Consider the following 20974-nt stretch of genomic DNA (forward strand, 5'->3'; position numbering starts at 1 on the left):
TCCAAGTCATTTTACCTCCAYATCCACTGGCACAAAAGGTTTAAAGATCAATATAAAGGCAGAATGAAACATTCATGGCTTAATCTGGTATCTGCAAAAGTAGTTGTAATATCAGGAAATAACTGCTTATGTTTTGCTACTTTGGAGAGGAATAGGAAAMGCGATGTCTTTAGTGTTGTGTGGCATTTGTGCCTAGAATCTGCCATAGAAATCAGCTTTTAGCAGACATGGGAAGGAAAAGGATAGCTTTCTGTCCAGGTCCAGTTTTTGGTCCAGGTTTGTACTGTCCAGTTCTTTTCAGTGCCACGTACCAATCCGAGTATTTCCGTGACCGGTAAGTGTTATAGTTATTGGATTCCAAACGCTCAAAAAAGAAACATTCTTCTGTTGCGTATTTCTAAAAGGGAAAAGAGAAAGCATTACTGGTGTAACAGCACAAATCAATTCTTCACATTCAAGGGACTAACTTAGCAAGAATGTGAACAGTACCTTTGGTTTTAAGAAACAGATTAATTGTTTTCTGCCCGAAGAAAAATACTGTGAAAAAGTTCTTATAAACACCAATAGGAACAGGTTTTACCTATGGTTCATTTACTGTCTCTCAACACACTTCAAGCAGCTTCTGATTTGCTTTTACTGTGAAATTCTTTGTTCTTCTTAGAAAACATATAAAGAAACATTTGAGAACAAAAGCTTTAAGCAGAGTACAATTGYTYAAGCTGGAAATTTCAGCAGAARCACCATAAAAAAGTGTGAAAAAAGSAAAGTGCWTATTTCTCCACAAAGCATAAATGACACCAGTGCATTCCTACAGTACGTTGTCAATGTAAACATTTTTACATAAACCCATCATTTAGGTGACAAATGGTAGTTCAGGCTCCATGAACTATGTATTCCTTAACATCTGCCAAAAGTGATATTTCAGGAGCTGGACTGCTGTCCAGCAGGAGCAGGGTGACAGCCACTGCACTGTCAATCTCAGCACCTGGAAAAACCCTGGATATCTGTGAGTTATTTTTCAAATACACTTCAGTCCAGGCTGCATCCAGAGTGCTGGTCTGGCAGCAAAAGCTTCCACAGCACCTYATGAAACACCTGAACTCCACTAAGTAAATGCAGGTTATTCTCAGAAACATTCTTGGAGCATAATTCGAATCCATAATATCAAAAGACGGGAATTTCCCTCAAGTCCTGGAAGTCTGGCAAAACCTGGGTGATCACAGCAAAACCATGTAAGCACAACAGAATGAACAGGTCGTATCCTTGAATAACAAATTACTTATCATAAAATACAATTCTTCCTTTCATGAGAAGTTTGGGAAATTTCTTCATTAAATGAAATAATCATATTTCATTCCATAAAGTGAAAATATTTAATTCTTAAATTAAACTGGAAAGTCAAAATATGTCATATCGGACATGAAATATTTCAGTTTTTCCATTAAAAATGTGGTGGAACAGATGCACTTTTGCATAAACATTTTCAGTTAAAAGAGCATTTTCCAAGGGGAGGTTTTGACTATCTGCATTCATAACCAGCCATTTCCTCCAGTGGTAGAGAATACTTCTCACCCACAACAAAGTCTGTTAGTGAAGAGCATGAAAATGCTCAATTAAACGCTGCATCATCCAGATTTTCCAGAAAAGAACGTGACCCACTACACCCCCACGCAGATCACCAGGGTGAGCAGTGATCTAGGGGCTGTGCAATAAATCATGCTGCAAAGGCCAGCTCACAACAAACCCTGAAGTATGTCTCAACAAGTAATTACAAAAACATCCAACAAGACAAAAACCAGGCATGAATAATAATTTGCAAATGTATTTCTGAAGTTATTTATTTATAAAACAAGGACACTACAAAAATGGATCCTGGACACTAAAAAGTAATTAAAAAAACAGGCATTAAAAAGGACAGAATAGTATTTGAGTGACTGATGGATTAGAGGACTAAATAATGTGTTTAKAAATTAAAGTTCCATAATGTTTTAAAAGAAGTTTCAGCAGTGTTTCACCCTGTGCGGTTCACTGCAAACATTTCCAGTGTACGGCTCTTTGCAAGCTCTCGTGAAACAGAGCCCTGCTCAAACTGAACAAGAGACGCTGGCAATTAGAAACAGTTTCATGAATGTGTTTAGAGGCAGAACATGGTAAAGGCACAGCCAGCCACAGACTGTTGGAAGTTACAGCACAGAAATCCTCACGGAAAAACATTGCCAGTGCTACAGAAAACAGCCATGAAATTGCAGCGTTTGTTAGGCTGGTTGGAGAAAAAAAGTTTGAAAAGGGTAGAGAGTTTCCACCCCTGAATAACAACAACGTTGTATGCTGCAAGCACAATTCAAGTAATATCCATTTCCAGAAACAACACAAAGGAAAAAAACCTTTTATAAACTCAAGTGAGAAGCACAAAGTGACCCAACTTTACRTATTCTGAGAGTGATTCCGAGTTAATGGACAATACTTTCCCGAGCATTTCGYCTTACAGGAACTACGCAGCTAAAATTGCTGCAAATGAGACATGTTCTACAACCAAATCCACAATGCAGCAGCAGGTCAAAAATCCCAAATATAAACACATCTGTGTGTTGTAATTTTATAGATGGTGCTAARCACCCTATTTTGACCATTCCCATCACTCAGGGTAAGAAGCGTGATTAGAATGTGAAGCCGAATGCCACTGCACCATCACCACAGGAAATTCCCAATTATCCTTAACTCAAGAATAGCAYAGTGGACAACTCCTCACATTTTCTTCAACTGAGCTGTCACATAATATCTGAGTAACTTGAAGCAGGTTCTTTAACTGCGTTCACGAGTCCACACAAAATTCCCTGAAGCCAAAGCTGAGGAGTGCCCTGAAGAGCCCTGCTTCAGTAACACTACTTTCAGTCTCATTTCATGGAGGCAGAGAAAGAGAATCAGAAGCAATTTCTGCAGCCCCTGGCACAGGCCCTTCATAAGCTGCAGTTCAGCCAGGGTTAGGAATGCACATTGTTAACCCCAGCCACTGGAGGAGACTTGTGCAGGGGCTGAATGGGGCTGTGTTCAATATACCAAAGCACCAAGGATTACTGCAAACTAAAATTCTGGCAGGGAGGATGCCCTGCAGCGGTGCTTCACCACGCACTGAAGATTATAAACATGGATGAGCGATTTACAGTGTCTACGTCTCATACGCAAAATTAACGTAACTGCAGCTCTTAAAGCAAAATTTATCATCTGGCTCTCAAAGACCTTAACTTTCAGTCTGCTATACACACTGGCTTTAAAACACAGTTAAAAATTCAGCTGATACCAATAAAGTGCACAAGAGTTTAAACTAAAACTAGCCTCACTAGAGAACAGTTTAATTTATCCACATTTATATAACTTTAAATTTAATCATCACATTTTAAAAAAATGTTTTTCTTGCCAGTTTTCTAGTTAGGAAGTAAAAGCGCCCAAAAAAAGCTTGATTCTCTACAAAGAGGAAAATGAGAAAACAATTTATACAGATAAGGATCACGGAAGTAATTTTTTAAAATAAATTGGTTTTACTTTCTACTTTAAAAAAGTCTTTAAAAGCATTTTATGTGAAAGTTAGTGAAAGAGGAAGAAATTGCTCCTGAGGGTAAAAAGGCAAACAYTTTATTCTCCATTTGTTTTTATCATTTCCTGATCACTGAGATTTTTTTCTCTCTCAGACAAGCCATTCTTGTTAAATTTTGCAACTTCTAGGTAGGGCGGTAATACCCAACTCCTAGTTTCTAGTTCAAGTAATAGAAATTGTGGAGAGCTCATTTCTCCTGATAAATCCCACACCATGCAGCTGAGTAAATCCTGCAGRAAGAGAGGTTACTGCACACAGAGTGAGGGCAGGACACACCGACACAGAGAGAGACATCAGGAAAGAGCAGCTTACCAAGGCCAGCAATCTGCCATCCTCCTTCATGGCCAGGAAGCGATTGGCACTGACACCTTTGATGGACACCACTCCTCGTTCCTCCGCCTGAAGCTGCAGCTTGACTGCAAACAAAAAAAAAAGACAAGAGGTTTCACAGCAATTGCGGGATTGCAGCACTTCAGTCACTGCTTCAAACCCTACACCACAAAAAAACATCAGCTTGCAATGAAAATAGTAAACTTTCAACCTTTGGCTGTCTGATTCTGTTTTTACAAAGAAAGTAGATACTGTCAAATTGGCAATGGTGAGATTGAGTTATTTCATCTTCATTTCACATAAAGGCAACTTAAAAACCCATTAAATCCCTTGAAACCTCATTTAAGGGCACAATCCACTGCTCCCAGAAAATGGAAATTTTTCACGGTAATTTTTCCAGAGGTATCTCTCAATGTTTACAGAACAGCATYGGACATTGAACGCACACAGCTCTGTACAGACTGTCAGTGAGTCTGGGCTACAGCTGAGACTATTCAGGTCCGTATCACTCCCTGAGGGTTCTGGCAGCTCCCAACAGAAAAATATCCATTAGTTTACCTCATCCGTCCAACAAGTGGGTGGAATAAACAAACAGAACTGCAGCAGTAGGTGAAGGCAGCAAAGGCACAAAAAAATGGTGCTATACAAATCAGGAACTTGTTTTTCATAAATTAAACAAAATGAAAGGTTTTATCGAAATGAAAACCTGTAAGGTCCTATGACACAGATTTTAGCGACTACCTGTGAATTATTAACACAAAGCCTTAACTGATTTTTGTACCCACRAATTAAAACCCTGTAGTTTAGATGAACACATGAAAGCTTCCCTGTTTGCCTGCCTTTGCCTGTTGTATACAACATSTCAGGCAAGAACTTCATTCACCCACCTGCTTTTGCGCAGTAGGTTCTTTGCTCTATTTGAAGATGTAGTTTTAAACAGCTTGAGCTTTTCAGCCACCASAATAAACTCCTAAAGTGACTGTAAATTTTGGAGATGGAGCATCTCTTGAGATTCAGTGAGGTTGCTGCTTATTTGGTTTTTGTTGAAGGGAAAAAGAGGGTACTGAACTAAAACCGACCGAAACGCCAGCAGCAGGAATACAGGAAAYGTAAAACTGTTGGGATAATTGCTGCAAACCCTTTTTCAGGATAAAAGTAAAAAGTCAGGCGCAATTTCATCTCAGAGTCAAGTATCCAAAATACAGCCCTCACAAGTCATGAAGCCAAAATCAGACTTGCGAACAGCTCCAAACGCTTCGGTGTAACTCCTTAGCCTCTGGGGAAGCAAGAACGTGGAAAAGTGCTCTGGGCAGGGACTGTGAGAAATGGACTTTTGAGATGTGCCCAAGCACACAGCTTTCACCACACACTTAACAAGAAACAGCTGTGGAACAGCTGAAAATTAATATTAATTACTGCAGTACTGACTTATTATGCTTCGTGACTTTCTCTGGACAAAAATGCACACGAAATCCTACAGCATCACACTGGGCCAGAAGTTCAAATTCTGTAAAAATAAACTTGAAATAAAGGTTTGTAAGTCCTGTAAAAATTTGTATAGTTAGGAGAAGCTTGTGMAAAGAAAAAAAGTCCCAGGGTTTTCCTGCAGTTTGAAAAGAGCTGCAATACTGAAAGTCCCAAAAGGAAAAATCAGCTTCGCTTGAAAAACCTCTCCAAAAACACGTGAACAAACAGAGCCAGAGCAGTACTGTGGGTTTTTCAGGTTTAAACATTATTTTATGGTTTAATTAATGAGTCCAATGAGTATTTGCCACAGAGTTACATTGAGCTGGAGACACCAAGATACAACATAGCCTTACTAATCAAACACATTTTGACCACGAGATCATCACCAGAAACAACACTTTTAGGTTTAGTTCATTGTAACTTCGTAAATTGGTAATGAGAGAAATGTATCACTTGACACCTATGATCTCCATCTTTTGCAGCCTTTAGGTCACCAACGGSAACAGTTCAGACTCATTCCCATCTACTCATTTGTCATCTACTCCCAATAATTGTTTTTAGCATAATTGAACCTCAAAACCCAATCCAAGCAAATCAAATAATTAAGACATTTGTAAACAAAAAAAGTAGCACAGATTGTTGTGGAAGAGCTCATTAAGCAATGGCTAAAAAGGCCTGTKTTCCCAGATATTCAGATAGTTCTTTGAGGCCCCTCTAGCACAGCAATGAGTTATTTCCCTGTTCCCATTCATGCCCTGCAATCCACGATGAACGCCAAACACAAGGTCCTGTTTGATGCCTGCTGGTGTTGTGACAACACAGGGCTTGCCCGCTGAGCAAACATCCCCAGGACTGGGACTAAGTCATCACCAAGTCATTAAACAAAACAATAAAACCAACTCAAAGGACTCGGGAAATTTACAACTCCTAATTGAGACTTTCTTTTCTATCATAATAAGCTTAATAGCATATTTCTGCCAAGTAAGAAGGAATGAATTGCAAGATGTACAAAATGCACTTTCACACCAGCTGAGAAACCCTAAGTGATATAGCTCGAGTGAACCTATGATGCCTTCAAGTAACATAAAAGGGACACAGACAGAACAGTTTTTCCCAACAATACCCAGAGGTTTTGTTAGAGATTTTCACTGACATTCTGACTGAACAACATGAGCTYCACAGACCAAACTGAATTTCCACTGAAACCAATAGAATTTGTGACACTGAAGGAAGCTGGACCATGCTGCAACASGCATTGAAATGCTCTTTCCCAGGTTATGTGGTCAGGACAGATGTACAAGGTGCAGGTTAAATGAAACAGTCTATTTAAGAGACTTACAAATGGGCRTTTATTTCACAACTTGGAGAGACTTTGCTAAGAATATGGAAGTAGAAAAGTGGTATTTAATAAYATTGTGGTTGGCAAGGTTTCCGATTTATGTTAAAAAATGGATCWTCCTCACTTTTCTTAGAGACCTCAAAAAACAAAAATTATTTCCAACGCAGTTTTGCACAGTCCGGTGGAGAAAATAATTTTAAGGACAAGTAGCTAGACGGAAAAGCTGTTAGCAAATGCAGGGAATAGAGAAAACATGTACATTTCCCAAAAGTACTTATATAGTGCTGAACGCTAGAAYTGGAAAATCACACGTACAATGCAAACTCTGAAGTCCTTTCACAGTTCTAATAAACCAAAGCTTTAGAGTGGCCCAGACCCAGTAACACTGCACAACTTAAATGGTCCCAAATGGTTTCATTGCTCTGTACCATAAAGAGTTTGGCCAAAAATCTTCAAAATCAGTTCATTTCAAAGATCTTGCCAAATCGACCAACTTAATACTTCAGAAAAACAGAGCTGCACATTCTGGAAGTTACTCCCTGCTGAGCTGGTACCACCTTTTGACTCCCAGTGGGAATCTGTTGGCAAGCCCTTTGCTCAGGGCAATCCCTGTGAGCAAAGCCACGTGCTGGTATTTCACTCACAGCAGCTGCACTGGCTAAGATGTTCTGGGGCAGGAGTATGCCACGGGATCAGTAAAGAAAAGGAAAAATAAAGGTCACAGTGAGGAGAGAAAGGGACAGAAAAACATTAGGAATAAAATAAAAGGCAGACAAAAAGAGCGAAGAGCAGTGAAGATGGGGCAGGGTAAGGACAGTACAGGAGGGTGCTGTAGTGAAGCATGAGGCAAACGCACACATTTTAAAGTAGGTGGAATTTGAGGATATAATAGCCAAAGGGATTAATAAAGTCCCCATTTTCCTACTCMTCCACAAGGAAATGGGAACTCTAACCACTATATCAGAGGCACCTTGAACTAAAAACCAACTGTGAGCTKCTGGCTTTGGATACACATACGCAGCAAATAAAGGTTTGATTACCGCCTCAGCTGTATTTCCACTGTGACCCACCTACCGAACATCCTACACACAGATTCCAGTGCAGACTCAAACTACAAGTAGCAGCCCCAGTGTCAGAATCACACAAAACTCAGGTAAGAAGGACTCTCTCTAGTGCAGCCTTCTGCTCAAGAGCCTCCATCACTTGACAATGAGAATCCTGCCTGCCACACTGCAGCTAAGGGAGCCGCACACAGCCCCAGAAAGAGAGGACAAATTGGGTACTGTTTCAACCCCTGTTTTCACTAACATACAGCTGCTTTATTGGAACTAAAAAAGTCACAAGCAAAACACGTCTCACTCAGTTATGAGAAGGGAGTTTCTGTACCCCCCAAAAATCCCAGGCTGCACGTCTCTGGATCAATGACTAGTGTTACTACAGTCTGCTGTGGAAAAGCTCAGCCCCAGCCAAAGGCTCAGGGCCCATCTCCAACATATTTGCAGAGGCCCTGTAAGGAAAATCCTTCCACGAGGCCCCCGAGTGACACTGTGGTGAAGCTGCTGTGCCAGCTCCTGCTGCCCGTACTCCTGCACCTCCGTGCCCACAGCAAAGCACAAAGCAGCTATTTTGCTGTTTCACTACAGAGGTGGGTCAGCTCCAGAGGGAATAAGTATCAGAAATGCAAGGAAGTTCACAAAAAAGAGGAGAAAAGCAAGAATCAACAACGTTTCGCTAAATGCAACACCCTACGGCCGAATTCCCACTGCRCCATACTCTGTGGCTGAAGTTGGCCATTCCTTCATGCTCGGGGGCAATGTCTATTCCCAGCCAGGTGTCCAAGCAAAACACAAMGAGTCGGACGTGCTTGCTCCACACCTAACACGACAAGCCCTCCCAAACCCAAGGGCTGGTTCAAAGCTACACGTGCATTTACTCACACACATATATTAACATCCCCATTCTGGCATTTCCTGCCTGCTRGATCAGATCCACACCCCAGCCAAGGACACCTTCTGCAACTTATCTCTAGTATCTTTGTGGCTCTCTGTCTGACACCTAGTCTCTGACAGTTTCTGATACCTCTTTCTCAAAGACTTACTGAGTRTATTAACATCTTCTGCTATTTGATAAGCACTGATGTACGAGGCATCCCCAAGTCTTCAGACCATAAGCAAGAGAACAACTCCTTGCTCGCTTTCATACGCTCCTCGTRAAACTGATGCACACACTGCCTAAAGCCTGGAACACATGTGAGGGGGAAAGAGGAGAGGAGAGGAAGAGACGAAAAACAGCCAGCAAACCTTAGCAGGAAAGGTGGGCTGTTAATAAACCAAACCATCAGAAATGCAACAAAAACAATCAAGCCAATGGAGTGTCACAGTGAGAAACAGTGAGTCACACTGCCATACAAAGGCACATTTCTTTGCTTTTGCATGACAACATTCTAAGTGTATCTTTTTCCTTTTTGCCAGCCAGAGGCATAAAACCACTCACAGACAGACCCGAGGTCTCCAAAATGTAAACATCTAGAACAAAAATACACACTCCTGAAACACAAACACTTCAGGAAGTTCCGATTACACTTAAGAGTAAACCAAGGCTTTAAGCAGAACAGCAACTARTGTAACTGTTTAAGCGTTGACCTGCTAACCCAATCAACCACGTTAACATTCACAGATTTTAAGCGTTTTCACCTTCTTAAGTGTACAGATACTGAATAAAATAGAAATTATTTCCCTGTTCAGGTTYTCCACCTATTCTGATTTAAAATCTTGAACTCAATTCCTACAAATATCCAACTCTACCTAACATGCACCTGTGACAYTGGGAATCCTCCCCATGAACCACTGATTACCAAATACACAGCATTCTCTGGTGCTCCCTACAAATTTTGTATAGAAGACAACAAAACCATCCTGCAAACCAATCATTTAAGAATAGTGTGACATCCAAAACTTCTGGCACCAGCATGACACTGTGTTCCTTGCCTGTGTGCCCACCTGTAAAACACAGCCACACTTCTCAATTTCTCACAGCTTGCATAATCTGGTTGATCAAACCCAATTGAGCCCTTTACAAGTAAAAATGTCAAGCAAAAGCAAATCCTGAGTTTCTGGATTYTGCCTACAAAGCATGCGTCGGGCATTTTGTGCTGCTGAGTAAAGAAAACAGCGATTGCTTCATGTTACGAAAGGATTTCATATGCCACAAACTCCAAGTCACCATCATATAAAGCTCTTCTAGATTCCTTTTGCTACACCATTTGCTGACTCCATGGCATTGCGGATGAACTGATGCATCTTTGAAAGTCAGGGCAAAACCAAGCAGAAAACATTCCTAACTTYACCACAGAAGAACTTCATTCATTACTGGGTACAGGTAATAAAGCTTAGTCTCCAAATTGCCAGCATTTTCACCCCAAATTCTTGATTTAGAAAAATGTTTCAGCATTTCCTTATCAAAATAATAATACATGCCTGTTCACATGTAGATTTTTAGGATTTTTCCCAAAGGGCTCTTCTTAGCAAGGGTGATGAGAGATGAAAGGAAAAGACTGCCAGAGCAGTGGTGAGACACTGCCAACCCATAGGCTCAATAAGCCAACAGTGTTACAGTTGGAAAGTAAAAGCTGGATTTTAGGAAATGCCAAGAAGAATCAGTAAACTGGATTTCAGAGATTCTGGAGCACGGTGGTGAAGGCGGAACTGTGTCAGAAACCCAGGCTCCAGCGAGATGGCAAAGCAGACAGGGGGAAGAAGAWGGAACAACTCCATACAGAGGAGCTCCTGTGAATTAAGCTGCCTTTTAGAGCTGATTGGTCTTAACCTGGCCTAAAGGTTGAGACAGTGACTGTCCTGGGTTCATACGTCCCCCATCTCCAGTACCAATGAAACTGAACTAATCACACTTTAACAAACCTTTTTGCAAAAAGTAAAAAAAAAACCAAACAAACCAAGACAATGAAAAGCCATACACATGCACACACAGGATTGCACTGGTGTCTGTCCATCTCCTTTATTGCAAAGACAGTGCAAATGCCACATTAAGCCTGGAAACTTACTTCATCCTCCTATTTCATCCCCTTCCATGTGTAACCACCCTATGCTGACCTTTAAAAAAAGCATCCACAGGGGAACAGCACGAGCTGCATGAAGGACAAGAGCTGTCAATCACTGCTGACCCAGCACAGTAATGAATCCCAGTCTTCACAAAAAGGCTCTAATTTGCTTTTGAATACTCAGCCTTGCTGAGTAAAGAGTTTTCTTTRTAAGAAACCAAATTTCTTAACTAAAAATAAAGCACACAGTGCATTTGGGTAACACTCCTCACYTTTATTCTGAATACATTCAAACCATACTGAGAAGGGATGTGAGTATGTTGCTGACAATGAAAGAGAGAGCTTGGAATCTGCACCTGGAAGAAGCTACTTGGCTCCCTGCTGCTTCAGCCAGACCATTGCTAGTACTCATGTCCTGGTTTAGGTCTGTGAGATGGTTTCAATATTCAAACACTCCTCCAGGCATCCCTGCAAGGTGCTCCTGAAGTACACTAGCTACTAGCACTGGCCATCACACTGTCTCACCCTAACCACATCAAAGCAGCAGTCAGCCACCCCACTCCTAACAGTGTTTTCTCCTAATAAAACACCACACAGACAATAYTGATCCATGGGACTAGAGCCCGATCACTTGAACGCACTTACCASCACTGGTACAAGCTCAAGCACAGTTAAATGCTCTGGAAGACACAGTTCTGTGCACCTCTTCAGCTTTGAGGAATTCCTGCATTTCTAAGGACATTAGCATTGTAGGCTTTTTCYCCTCCATTTTCCGAATGAACTACATTACTGTAGCAAAACATCCATAGTGAGTCTGCAAACATCTCTAAAACCACCAAATGAAGCCTTCCTGTTTACATACTCCAAGGCATGGCCAGAAGCACGTTCAGCTCTTCATCCCAACTGCTCTGTTACAGGTGGACAAACCCAAGGAAATGAATCCACATATTATTTTCCAGGAACTGCTCAGCCTAACCAGTCTGTACAGCAGGATTCCCTAGGAGACTTCTAAACAGACATGACAGCCTCTCCCATACAGCCCCTAAATGGCCCTCAGTGGCTGGTTCTCCATACTAACACTCGCTCCTGGTTTTGTGTCCATCTCTGTTGCTGCAACTACCGACAGGCCCCATGGAGTAACTGTACACAACCACTCTACAGCTGCAGTTCCCTACATTCAAAAATCTGGTCACTCCTTCAGTCTTCCCAGAGCTGTGGGACTGTATAAAGATTTTCTGTAATAGAGTCACAAAATTACTATTCTAACCTSAAATGGAACATAGGTGACAACTGCATGGACTCTATGCATCCTCTTCAAGACATCCATCTGGGAAGACATTGTATCCTGTCCTGAATTTTAACAGATGACATGGTTCAGGACATGGCATCACAAGCCAGGCAGTGACAATCACTGGAGAGTGGCATTCCCTGTCCCTCCATTCCACACTCCCAGCCTCGCACTCCTACCACCTCCCCTACACCGGCTCTGGCACCTTTCTTGACGTTTCAGTGATGAGCATATGAATTGAAATTAAACACTTGAGGATTTTTCCCTGGTACCCAGAAACACAAAGAAAAGACATTCTGCCCAAAAAAAACAATGCCTGTCCCCAGAGGGGCTACAGACCTTCCYCAAGCACAGATTAAGATGCTGTGGTAAGTGCACACAAGTATGTTAAGGACATGCTTTAACATCAAAAATAAACCCAAAGCTACCCCCCACAGAACAACATAGAGCATCTGGGGATATAGGCTAAGTTTGCATCAATCATCGTAGGCTTGCCTAAGACCACAAAGAACCAAGAAACAGACTACAAATATTTTCAAGCCGTATCACARCTAACATTTCTCCTTTCTCTTACAAAACACACCATCAAGCAGGATTCCATAGCCACAACTAGCAGGATCTTGTGACTTGCACATTCCAGGAATCCTAATGATTGCGGCTTTATGAGATCTGCTGAAATCCCCTGAGAAGGTAACACACAAGCCAATGAACTCTGCAGTATGAGGGCAGAATTCCTCCACACTGCCACTGCACATGACCATGGAGTCTGGGTCCTACTTTGCCCTTTCCCRGTACCCTCAATATCCTTCTCCTTTGAAAAACTCAGGCAATATGGTTTCAAGCTCTAAAAGTCAAACATGAGCGACAGGCTCACCCAGGGTCACTCCACCAGCAGTGCACCATGACAGCTCTTGCAAGACGACCTCCACCCAACTCTGCAGACATCATCTCATTTGTATTCTCGGCTGATCCTATCAGGCTMCAGTCAAAATCTGGCCCTACCCTGAACAAACAAAAAACTACGYAAGATAATAACCCTAAAATGCCATCAGCACTCCAGAGCATTGCCCTTTCAATATTTTTATTAACTAGTCTAGAGGGAGCAGAAGAGGCAGACAAGAAAACCAGTTKACCCGCATATTGTCACCAAACACATACTGAAAATGATGAAAGGTGAGAGAACTTTATTTTGAAATGTACTGTCTTCAACAGGTGTTAATAAAAGCAAAGGCTGTTAATTCTCCATCAAGATTGAAACACTATCTCATTACCAACTTTAATGCTTCAAAAATCATGCCATAAGCATTCTGACATTTGCCTGGTATAGTTATTCAATTTACAGATGTCATACACTTCAGTAGGTTCTTCAGTAACAGTAACTTGAGTATTCTCTGGACTGTGTTGAGGTTTCATAGTCTGCTTTGGTTTTATTAGATAACTGCACTAAACACGCTGTCACCAACAGACCAAAATCACCATTAATTCTAGGGTTATTAACCAGTTCAGTACAATCCATCACATCTCAAGTACCCTGAAACAGATGGCCTGCAATCCCAAGGCAATGCTCCCAAGAGTGCTAAAAACTATAATGATCGAAGAACTATTTATTAGAACTGCTCACCATRTCTGTAATCCAAGGGAGCTGGGGAAAGATTACAGAAACAAAGTGTCACTGGAAAGATTATGATTTAAAATTCAGCTTGAGTTACTAATATAATTTGCTTTCTGTAAAACACTTTTAAATATGATCCCATGATGGACACAGTTTTTCTTAGAATCAGCTGCACAAATTTACAACATTTAGGAATCAAATAAAAACCCACAGCAGCCATCTGATCTCACTACATGTTATCTGTGTTTGTCTTTTCCAGCTCTGGGTGTGCAGTGGCTAACAGAAGTTGGATTATCATTTTCCTGCAAACAAGACTATGTAAGTACTTAAAAGCACTCCAGATTTCCAAAGTGAGACAATTTAAGGGCTAAATCCTGCCCTCTAGTGTACCTGTGGGTGCTGGTGCCCTTGGAACCTTCCCSACTTGCAAACTGGACAGAAAATATCTGGGACGGGCAGGACAGTTCACTGCCCACTGGACAGGTATCATATTGCCTTGATGCATCTGTAGAGTGTACCTGCTACTGGATCACACAGCTCCAGGGTGGGCAAGACTCAATAGGACACAGGTTTAGCAGACACAATGGCAGTTGAGAGGGCATCCTACCCTGAGCAGGATCATGCAGGAATATGATGGTATTTCTGTGACAAAAGAAACAAAGGAAGCATATTCCCAACCTTTTCACACATGGAATGTCTGCCACCTGGTCCCCTAAAAACAGCTACATTCAAGAGCCAGGAGGAATTTCTGTGCTATGCCACAAAATACTTGGCAAAGTAGTTAAAAGTCTGTGCAACAGATCAAAAGTAATGCAAAAAGAGTGTGTTTCCAGAAGGACTTGGGTAGAAGCAATGTATTTGAATGTTTAGGGGCAGGGTTTTTTAAAAGGAGAGTCACCTCTCAGTGCCAAGATTTGGAACAGATCTTRCCCTGTCAAAGGTCCAGCCACATCTGTGGGACACCAAAATGGGAAGGGAGACAGCCCAAGTCACAAACAACTTATGCTCCTATAAAAGCTAAACAACAGGTACTGAACATTCATACTAAAACACTTCCTAACATTTGCTCTGCTTCCTCTTTCTGAGGATTATCATGAGTTTTCCTCCATTGCATGAGCAGTGACCAGATTTCCATSGTCTCATTGAGCTGCTCTAAAAGTCAGCCTATAATTCAGCAGAGTCTTTGTAAAACATTTAGAGTATAACTATTTAAATGTCATGTAAGAGACAAGTCAAAATCTTAATGTTAACTATTTATGAAAGGAACCTTCTTAAAAAAATTTCCTGGACCACTATTACTCTATTTTACATTTTCTTCAGATAGTTTTTGAAGAGGAGAGGTACTGAGGAGGAAGAAGGTATTTTGGGTATGTGCAGGGTTGACTGAGCTCACACAGCTGAATTCTTTCTAAGTGAGAAGGCTGGAGCCTTGTCACCTCATTAAGGAGTGGACAAGAATGGCTCAGGATTCTTTGGATACTGTCTTTGGGTTACGCTCATCATGAAACAAAGCTGCTTAAGAAATTATGGAAATATATAAATGCCAACCACTCCTCATTTAGGGAAACTCTGAAGGGAACCAGCTGTGCTAYTAGACATGTTTTAAATGTATGGAGAAGTGTTCCCTTTCCATTCCCCATGTTCTTCTCCCTCACTGGCACTGAAGCTCTTTGAGAGAAACACCTCTGGAGAGTTTGTGAAAGCCTTTCCAAAACTACTGTGTTCCTTGTATGTTTTCCAGGGCATAAATCAGAAGTTGTTGATGAACAACAACAACAAAATCCATGTTTATTTTGCCTTAAACAACTAAAGTCTCAGAAAGCACCTTCTGTTTCTTGTTTGTCTGTAAGTWCCTCTTCAAGGCAAAAAACTTGGGACAGAGTCCCCAGAGTGTGTCCAAAGGGGCACTTCACTGGAGTCACTGMACCACACGCATCAGATGTGGCAATAATGGCCATGTAAGACGTTCTGTCCCCGTTTTCAGCTGTGTGAATCATATGATCCCAATCCTCCAGCACGCAGGACGTCAACTTCCATTCTTAATTTCATTAATGACACAATTATGAATAAATAAAGGTGAGTGGTGTGAGTGTAAAACTGTGTCATGACATAAACCAGACATATATTCCAAATAGAGGCAGGAGGAAGGGAGCTTAAGAGAACATGGAGCATGGAAATTTGTTTATAGTATTAAAACTTTGGCCTGAAGTGTAAGGAGACAGTAATTTGTTTTCTAAAATAAGAACTTCCTTTAAAAGAAGAAGGATGATGTGCTACTGAAATGTTATTTTGTATAATTAATTCCTAAGAATAGCAGCAACCACAAGCATCTCTACTCAGTGTCCTTTAATTATTTCTAAACCAAACACTGCAAAGCCATTGTATTTCTTTTTTCAAGAACACCTTACAAAACCTTTTGCTGAGCTAAGAAAGCCACCCTGAACTACTCGACATGTATATTTTCATTGCTAATTTCTTTTTTAAAGTCCTCTCACATTGTCCAAGATTTATTGCCCTCTGCCATGCCAGGAATATCACAAGATTTCACAGGGACTTCCACAGCACAGCACTCACCAGGTCAGAGTTGAGCAGAGTCGTGTGGAATGACGTATTTACAGCAAGGATGCTAAGGATGTGAACCATGCAATGCCTCAGCAATGTGCCTCATTGATGCTTCAAGTACTGAGTATTTTCTGCTTCTCAGAACTAGGGCTCTTCCAGGAAAAGAAGAAAAAAAAAAGAGAGAAATAAAGGAAAAGCAACAAGCCAAGAGCTGTCTGATAATGAGAAAAGGAGAGCGTGGCAGCAGGGGACAAGGGAACAGCTTGGGCATGGTGGCACTCCTGTGCCCAGGGGTGTTTGCTGGAAGTGAATCCCACCAGCCCCCCRGCTGTATCACACAAGGTGCTCTTTTTAACAAAGAGATTTTCTGCAGTTGGCCAGAGAGTGCCAAGCTCAGGATGCCCAAGGAGCKGACTTTCTGCAGCACAGGGCAGAGGCCACACGACCCACTTACAACTCAGGTTTTCCTTCATCTGCTGGCACCATTCAYTCAAGAGGAAAATGGGTAGGAAAAGAGGAGCTTCGGAGACACAAGCACCAAAGGAAAGGGGAAAGAAGACTTGTGATCAGATAGTACTGAAAAGGCAGGAAAGAAAAGTAGAGTCAAAAGGAGAAGCTCAAAAGAAATGACAAAAACAATACAGCTTTAATTCAAAACAGAGAAATCTGACAAAATAAGGCAGTATCAAGACTAKAAATATTTTCAAACAGAAATCAAAAGGCAGCAAAGAATACCACCTCCATTCTGGGCAACTTGACCCCCCCAGCCAGGTGAGCACTGAACAACACACACCACTACTTGCACTTTTCAAAAGAAAAAATCAGGAATGAGGCAAGAACCCAAAAGCCATGGCAATGACTTGGACCYAGCTTCAGCCTTGTACATTCTCCACTCAACATCATTTCCCTCTGCAGCAGATTTCCACCACATTTTCATAGCTCCTTCTGGGGCTGAGGTGACATGACTGATGAACTAATGAGATTTATTTCCTTTAAGGATTCCTGTTACAGAATTTCTTTGGAATTGTTGGGAAAAACTWATTGTTTTGCAAAAGGTGAATGTCCAAGGYRGAAAGCAGTATTAARAATCTGTGGTCTGTCTTCTYCCTCYYTTYTCCTCTTTGTCCCCAAGTTTAGCCYGGTCCCTGCATCCATCACTYAGAGCACAGGTGCAAAGCAGATGAAGAATCCCAGTAAGGCATTYCACCTACCCCTCATGCCAAGCGCCTGCAGGCAGACCCTGCACACACTGCACGGTAACAAATTCTCTCCAGCCAGGAATCACTRCGGGAAGGTCTGACAGTTACACAGCAACTCCCTGTACCTGCTTCCAATGAAACGCCTCACTACTACATCCACAAAACCTCCATACTGACCGCTTCCAAAATACTCTGAGCTCTGCTTTTGCATTTTGGCATTTTGCTTGTGGGACAAAAGCAGCCTGCGTAGGTAGCAGCAACCTGCTGCACGCTCCCTGCCTGCCTGTGATCACTCAATCCACGGGCTATCTTACAGCCCAGGAGCCTCTCCCTCCCTTCAAAAGAGCAGGTATTGAGGGGACAATGGACACAATTGGACACAATCCATATGTATTATGGAACCTATAGGTTTTATCTATACCTAAACCAGCCTCAATCAAGTTTCAAACAAAAATCACAACATGGAACATTTTAAGCCAAAAAAGTCGACAGGAGTTGTTATAATCCCTGCTTCCCTGCACAGATGTACACCTCTGTTTTTAAGAGCACGTGTATSCCAAAAGCATTCCTACTCATGAGCATCCATCCGCACCACGAAAATGAACAACATCCTCTCTATCTTGATGCATCCAGTGCATTCACCACCGCCGTGCGTCAAGTGCCCTTACACTTGTAAGAGCCACGCAAACAGATTTAAGAACCCTTCAAGCACGTAACCAAACCTCGGTGCGCCTGACGAGCTCTGTACCCGGCAGGTTGAGCTCGGAGCCGCCAGCGAGGGATATCCCGCGGGTGYCGGTGCGGGACCACCCGCTGCGGGACGTGTGTATGAATTAACCYGGTATGAATTAACTCCGTCTGCGTACTCGCCGTTATTCACATAGGAACATTCGGCACATTTACGGGCGCTTTCCAAGCACGGCTCCCTGCCGAAGCTTCGGCAAGGCGGGACGGCAGAGGCGCGGCCCCTCTCKGAGCCCTGCTGCCCGGGCGAGGAGCCGCCCGCCCGCCCCGGTGCCGCCCGCAGTGGTCCCGGGCCACACTCACTGTGCGGRTCGCTCTTTTCGCGGACGCCGTCCACCTTCCCGTCGGGGTTGATGCGCAGGAAGAAGCCGCCGTTCTTGCAGTACAGGCGCTTGGGGTCCTTGAAGTGCCCCGGGGGAAAGGCGCCACCGCCGCCGTCGTCGGGCAGCGTAGCGATACCCCCCGCCGCCGCAGCCGCCATACGCCGGGCCCCGGCGGCACCGCGCCGCGCCGGGCCCCCGCCGCCCCCCGCCGCCAGCGCCGGGCGGCCTCGGCCCCTGCCCCGGCCGTCCAGCCTCGCCTCGCCTCGCAAGCCCCGAGCCCCGCCGAGCTCCCGACACGTCCCGTCCCGGCCGACCCGCGGGAGCTGCGCAACGGCGCTGCCGGATCAGGGAGAACGGGAGGCAGGACAGGCGGGAGAGCCGAACACGCCGGGGACGGGCTCCCCGCCGGCACCGGGCTGCCCCCGCCGCGCCCCGCCCCCGACCGCCCCCGCGCCGAGCCGGGGGCCGCTCCCTGCGCCGACACAGCCGGGCCCGCCGTCCCAGGGGACCGGGCAGGGGCGGCAGTGGGTGCCGAGGCCGAGGAATCCCGGCCTGGAGCGCGGGGCTCTGTCCGGCTGAGCATCGCTGCCGGCAGTGCTGGAAATGGGATGCARCGTACATCGGTCAGACATCTTTTCCTCTGGCCTTGTAAAAAAAAAATAACTGGAAAGTTATTTTAGACCAGAAGAAGTTATGTGGCCTCTGCACCACACTAAATTGTTTAAATCACAATATGATGAAACATGTGTTTAAAATAAATCCGTGGCAACCGTTTTGTTTCACTGTATTCACCAGAAACCAGTTCTCCCATCCAACAGGAACAAACTGATAGAAGAAGGCAGCAGGTGAAAATTCTAGCACGGGCCTTCTACCTCTAATAAAACAAATGTGCACAGGATTTATAAAGTGTAGTGACCCACCAAATGCACTCTGTGCTTCAGGCTTTCAACAAAATGGAGTGAAAATGTTTGTTTCCAAATCCATGCTTTGCACCCCTAACCTCCTCTATAGCAGCGGGCTGCTCATGTCTGGACCTTGGGAAGCTCTCCGGCTTCAAAGGCAGCACAGGCAGCCCTGGACAATTCCAAGTGAGACTGCAAACACTRGTCTTTTCACAGAGCCAACATGCAGCAACCCACAGGAACAAATCAATGCCAAGGGAGACGCTTCGTCCAGCTCACGCACTTTGTAATACTCTCTTTGCTAACAAGTACGTCAAGGATATTTTGTTGCCGCTTAACTTCCCTTCCCAGCTCTGACCTCTGGCAAGCCATAAATTTTAATTCTTTACCAGAATCAGCGACAATTACGCTGCTTCCCACACCCTCATGATGAAGGGAGCAGGCAGAGCGCAGCCCAGCCCAGGCACAGGTTCAGCCCGTGTCAGCTGCTCTCCCTCAGTGCCACAGGCATAGCCAGCGTCAGGCGCCTGCTGTTCTGCTCCACAAATGGGCATTTCAACCCTGTTGCTCCGTGAGCATCYCCCCTTCCTCAGGTTCCCCAGCCACCCATCCATTTCAAACATTTTCTGCTATTTCTCATGGAAATCCCACGTTATCGCTGTACCTGAGAGTTCTGGACAGTCACAGCCAGCAGTGAAGACTCTCCTCATTTACTCTCGCTCTTCCTCTGCAACAGAAGCTGCATATAGGGCATTTTGTGTCCTTGCACTACGGAGCCTTCTAAAGTCCTTGTGTCTTTACTGGAAGACAGACGAAGGGAAGATGAAGCTGGATTCAAGCAGATGAAGGAAAAAGGTGAAAATGATATTTTTAAACCCTAACGAAGTTCTTTATAAAAACAAAAAAGACAATCTCAAAATGCTCAAAATCCAAAAAACTTTTCTAAAGAGTAAACATTCCTAATTCCACTAAGCCATTCCTGCAACTCTACATTCTGTGCACACACAGCAGCTGTTCACAATGCTCAGCTGGATGCCCTGYCACTGAGCTGCAGAGTAAACAGTGTTTTACAGGATAGGATCCTGATATTTCTCAGCCTATGGAGCCAGATCTCCATGAGGGGGCCAACCCAGTGGTGGCAGTGTGGGTTAGGCAACCAGCTCAAATTCCTTATCAAATAATCCTTTTAAAAACTGATTTAAAAATTCAGTTCACCAGTAAAATTGTAGGCTTGAGAACTCTTTAGAAGCTTTTCACTGGAAATTGTGCATGTGGGGCATGTGGGGCCTACAACTAAAAGACAACGGAACTAAAATGAAAGTCGTATTCCCTAAGCAATCTGCACTCACCTCAAGATCTGCCAATTTTCTATACTTTTTGATATATTTTCCTTTCTCTTCTTCAAATGGAAAACATGCCTTTTTTATTTTCTCCATTCTACTTTTTTCTKCAGTCCAACCTCTTAATACGGTCATTAATATTGCCCTTAAACGTTGACTAAAGCGATTCTGGCAGTAGCATTTTCCTTTCTTGTGGCCTCTACCACCACCCTTCCTCAG

General features: G+C 43.4%; 1 protein-coding gene across 1 annotated transcript; it reads right to left on the reverse strand.

Annotated features, from left to right (window-relative positions):
- Nucleotides 1–211: 211 nt before the first annotated feature.
- FGF2 (fibroblast growth factor 2) lies at nt 212–18671 on the reverse strand. The gene is made up of 3 exons (XM_057377175.1): nt 18494–18671; nt 3905–4008; nt 212–397 (listed from the first exon to the last, which is right to left on the reverse strand). Exons 1-3 carry the CDS (start codon nt 18669–18671, stop codon nt 212–214), a joined length of 468 nt encoding a protein of 155 aa, XP_057233158.1.
- Between the last annotated feature and the right edge of the window lie 2303 nt (nt 18672–20974).

The sequence above is a fragment of the Malurus melanocephalus genome, unplaced genomic scaffold (genome assembly GCF_030028575.1).
Source record: "Malurus melanocephalus ecotype Western Australia unplaced genomic scaffold, MMel_1.1 scaffold_304, whole genome shotgun sequence".
NCBI lineage: Eukaryota > Metazoa > Chordata > Aves > Passeriformes > Maluridae > Malurus > Malurus melanocephalus.